This window comes from Gymnoscopelus braueri (assembly GCF_963280865.1).
Source record: "Gymnoscopelus braueri genome assembly, chromosome: 13".
Taxonomy (NCBI): domain Eukaryota; kingdom Metazoa; phylum Chordata; class Actinopteri; order Myctophiformes; family Myctophidae; genus Gymnoscopelus; species Gymnoscopelus braueri.
The window spans coordinates 14,286,653-14,291,652 of NC_137615.1; the positions used below are offsets into that span (position 1 = coordinate 14,286,653).

The 5,000-nt window shown below is 44.1% G+C and overlaps 1 protein-coding gene across 1 annotated transcript in view; it reads left to right on the forward strand.

Moving 5' to 3' along the window:
- The window catches only part of LOC308098828 (MAGUK p55 subfamily member 2-like), a gene marked incomplete at its 3' end in the record, with an annotated part of 16,576 nt that overhangs the window by 9,248 nt on the left and 2,328 nt on the right, over window positions 1-5,000 (forward strand). The window contains exons 7-11 of the mRNA XM_080447281.1: window positions 1,025-1,144; window positions 1,335-1,466; window positions 2,137-2,239; window positions 3,240-3,308; window positions 3,771-3,932. Of these exons, the coding sequence (XP_080303407.1) occupies window positions 1,025-1,144; window positions 1,335-1,466; window positions 2,137-2,239; window positions 3,240-3,308; window positions 3,771-3,932 (586 nt within the window). The remainder of the gene's footprint in view (window positions 1-1,024; window positions 1,145-1,334; window positions 1,467-2,136; window positions 2,240-3,239; window positions 3,309-3,770; window positions 3,933-5,000) is intronic.

Sequence of the window (5,000 nt, forward strand, 5' to 3'; positions counted from 1 at the left end):
TAACCACTTGAACCCTAGCATCCCTTTTCTGAGGAGAACTTTAGCCAATCTACAAGCAGATCTACAAGCAGATCTACAAGCTCACAACGCCTCGCGCTGCGAGGCGTTGTGAGCTTGTAGATCAGCTATTTTTGGGAAAGAGGTATAGGTGTAGAGGGAAAAAAGAACAGTAAACTTAAACAAAAAAAGTTGAATCTAAAACAATTTTATACAATATAGAGGGGGTCCCTGCTGCATCTCTCTCTCAGCTAGGGGGGTCCTTGGGCTGAAAAGGTTGAAGGTTCCACGGAACACTAACACCACTTCTCCCAGAGAACATGGATTGTTTTGGTTATAAGCCCACTTGTTTCTATGATGAAAGAGTAAGTTAAAATGTGAATATCTTTCCGTGGTTTTGTCTGCTCCGCGGACGCTATTGTTAAATTAGTTTGGGTTTGTTTCGAGGGGGAAGGATCGACGGACACGTAGCCTGCTGCAACCCTCCTGATTTCGTGTATAAAGGGGCGTGTGTATAGAGCCGGCGAGAGACGGCGCCTGATCCCATTGGTTCACCGATCTGTCCGTCAACCCCCGCCCCGTTAACACAACATTACGAGCGACGCCCACTGCACTCTGGTTGGTTGGGAAATGAAACACTTCCTCATACCCAGTACAGGCTATAGTTGGGCCAGGCTTTTATTTTTTAGCAAAACTAAGCAATAAAAGCCTGGAGATCGAGGCTAACGGACACGTGAATCCCGCCCACTACATTTGATTGGTTAAAGCGCGGCCTGCTTCCTGATCTGAAGGCACACCCACTTGTAGCCCAGTGCGTACATGTTATGACGAACCTTCACGACAGATTCCAACGCAGAGCAGAATCTGTTCTTGAGAGATTACACACAGACAGACGGGCACACACAAACACAAACACACAGACAGCTGCGAAAACATCATCTCTGCCAAGTCAACCAATCATCCTGGCAGAGATGATAATTCAAGTGTGAATAGAGATTAACAATGCTAATTGTCATTCTTGTGTTAGGTAAATGGACGAGAGGTGGGGAAGGACCCGAGGGTTATTCAGGAGGAACTACAGGCAACAAGTGGCAGCATAGTTCTGAAGATTGTACCCAGCTACCACTCAACCATATCGACTGGACAAGTAGGACAAACGCACACACACACACACACACACACACACACACACACACACACACACACACACACACACACACACACACACACACACACACACACACACACATACGCGCGCATGCTCGCACGCACGCACACAACAGACTACATCTGCTCAGTCAGTCAGTCACTGGTGTTCTTCTCTGTTGTTCTTTAAGGTTTTCTTTAAGTGTCACTATGACTACGATCCAGCCAATGACAACCTGATTCCCTGCAAGGAGGCGGGGCTGAGGTTTGAGACGGGAGACATCTTGCAGATTGTTAACCAAGATGACCTCAACTGGTGGCAGGTAGAGAGGAGAGAGAGAGAGAGAGAGAGAGAGAGAGAGAGAGAAGAGAGTGTGTGTGTGTGTGTGTGTGTGTGTGTGTGTGTGTGTGTGTGTGTGTGTGTGTGTGTGTGTGTGTGTGTGTGTGTGTGTGTGTGTGTGTGTGTGTGTGTGTGTGTGTGTGTGTGTGTGTGTGCGTGCGTGCGTGCGTGCGTGCGTGCGTGCGTGCGTGCGTGCGTGCGTGCGTGCGTGCGTGCGTGCGTGCGTGCGTGCGTGCGTGCGTGCGTGCGTGCGTGCGTGCGTGCGTGCGTGCGTGCGTGCGTGCGTGCGTGCGTGCGTGCGTGCGTGCGTGTGTTTACCATCTCAGAGCTGGGCTATAGGTGCAGACTATTTGTTTTTATATTCGGCAGCCTAGGACATAGGCACAGGCTGGTTGTTAGAGGTTCCAACAACTTGGGATGCCCAAAAATTAGGCAAAAATGCTGGCAATGTATTGTGCTGTCTCTGCTATCATTGGCATCCGCCACATATGGCGGAGACGATTCATTGTACCCATAGAGTACTGAGTGATATGCTTACTGTGGAATGATACTATGAATGTAATCTTACTGCACCTTTAATATGTGTGTCCTTGTATTGTATGCTCTCTCTCATGTGGAGATGAATAAATTGTTAAAATGTGTAAAATCTACAGGCTCGTCATGTGGAAGGGGGCAGTGCCGGGCTGATTCCCAGTCAGATGTTGGAGGAGAAGAGGAAAGCCTTCGTCAAGATAGACGTGGAACTGGCCCCTGCAGGTACAGAGAGGCAGTTCAGACAGGAAAGAAGAGAGGGCACTCGGGTGGCACAGGAGTAAAGTGCCTTCCCACCTCCACGGAGTCTAGGGATCTGATCCACGCATCCGGCTTGGCCCGAGCGTCTATACAAACACAATTGGCCCGTGTTCGGGGAAGAATGGAAGCCGGGCGGGGAGGGTGATCTTTGACACCGCACTGGGAATGTTGAGCGGGAAGAGTAGGATGGAGGAGCCAGACCCATAGAGAGAGAGAGTTATGACACGCTTTGATCTCGCCGCAAAGCGGGCCGCTATAGGGCTATAGTTCCAAACATTGGAACTATCTCAGTGAGATTAAAACAACGAGCATTTCCGCATTCCATTCTTACAATGGGAGTCAACGCTATAGTGTCGTCACTCTCATATTAGATCACGCTGGGAGGAGCTACGTCCTCCTGGTGGCGGCTCCTTACTGGCAGGTGATGGGGTGCAACGGCAGTGGCTTCACACAGAAATGTGTGTGTGGGGAGGAATTAACTGGCTAAATTGGGGAGGAAAAAGGGAAAACATGATTGTCTAGGGTTAAGTAAAAAATAGAAAAAAAAGTAATCAGCTAATGGAATGTTTAAATAAGGGAGAGAAAGGGGGGGGGGGGGGGTAATTGGCGGTTCTAGGTAAAAAAAGAAAAGAAAGAAGAGAAAGTAGGTGAACAAACATATAAATACCATGGCAGGTTTTGTATGTCTGTATCATCTTCATCTGCACTGCTATAGAAAACATATTAGTACATACTGTGTATGCTCTGTACTGCTCCCTGGTGGTGGTACAGTAGAACTCTGTTTAATCCTCAGACCAGTAACCTACTTTATTTTCTCATTTCACATCCAATACAAATAGCAACAAAAGTTGTTTAAAAATAATTGACAAAATCACAGCCATGTAGCTGACAATCCTGCACGCATACTCTGTAACAATCTCACCTGCCGGTTTTGATCTAATCAAGGTTTCTGGTCATTTAACAGGAAATCTGTGCACTGGAGTTGGCGTGAAAAAGAAGAAGAAGATGATGTACCTGACCACAAAGAATGCTGGTAACTCAGCCTCTGTTACTGCACTGCTACTGGTCTGTTTCATATACTGCTGCTGTCAGGAAGAAACCTTGTATCTCCATATTTCATCAACATTTTTTATAAATTGATTTCCTACCTTGTCGTTCAAGAGCGTCGTGCAAAAGTATAGCGAAAACTGTGTGAGCTTGTAGATCTGCTATTTTAGCTTTTTTTGTGAAAGCGAAAGTGGTTAAGTCTGTGTGGAATGTTTAGATATTTAACCAATTAAAAGTATCAACAAGATTTTGTGACAAAATAATAACCAGATGATCCAGATGTTATTTTTTCTCCGAAGCATTTATGGTTTTGGACATACAAGGTTTCTGCCTGACATTGAAATGTGTTTGTTTACTTGTTTGCTGTTTTTTGTTCTGCATGTCTTTGCTTTATATTTCTTAATTGTATTTCTCTCTCTCTCTCCCTCTCCATCTCTCTCTCTCTCAGAGTTTGACAGACACGAGATTCTCATCTATGAGGAGGTGGCCAAAGTCCCGCCTTTCAAGAGGAAGACGCTGGTTCTGATTGGTGCTCAGGGCGTGGGGAGGCGGACCCTAAAGAACAAGCTCCTGTTGGGAGATCCTCAGCACTTTGGGACCACCATTCCCCGTAGGAACCAGCACACATCTAATCAACTGCCCCTGTTCATTAATGCTACCTGTTCATTAATTACCTTCCACCAACCTCTACAGTGTATCATGTCATAGTTCTGTACTAGATCAGTGGTTCCCAACCTTTTTTTCCTTGGAGACCCCTTCTAAATAATAATTAGATCTATTTGATCCCATGGGGTCACCCAGCTCATTGCTGCCCCAAGTGGTCAGACTTGAGCGTCAGACCTCAGAAGTTAGCAGTGAAGGAAGGAGTACTCACATTTTTACTTAAGTAAAAGTATCAATATCCTATTGTAGAAATAGTCTGTTACAAGTACCAAAAGTAAAAGTACTCATTATGCAGAAGGTCCCAAGTTTTCAAGCTTGTAGATATAGCTAAGTATATATATATATATATATATATATATATATATATATATATATATATATATATATATATATATATATATATATATATATATATATATATATATATATATATATATATATATATATATATATATATATATATATATATATATATATCTGAAGTGGTTTTGCAATAATAATCAAAATCTACAAAGTAACTAGTAACTAAAGTTTTCAAATAATGATAGTGGAGTATAAGAACAACATTTGCCTTTGAGATGTAGTGGTGTAGAGGTAAAAGTATTGCACATTGGAAGTACTCCAGCAAAGTAAAAAAATACCTCAAAATTATACTTAAGTACAGTACTTGAGTAAATGTACTGTTGATGTGTAAATGTTACTTTCCCCCACTGGCAGTTAGGAGTTAACCTATTAAGACCTGGAACGCATCACGCGTCACTTTAGATGTCTTTGGCTATTAAAAAATATCAGATCTACAAGCTCATAGCGCGGCACCGAGTGCCGCGCTATGAGCTTGTAGATCTGCTATTTTTGAAAAAATCTTGAAAAAAAAATGTTCAAAACTTTCAAAAAACCCCAGGTCTTAATGGGTTAAGTGTCTTGCTCAGGGACACCTCGGCACATTGCCGGGGCCGGGAACGAACTTGGGACCTTCGTCCCAGGTGGCCTCTCTTATGGCCTGCCCGTTTCTGAC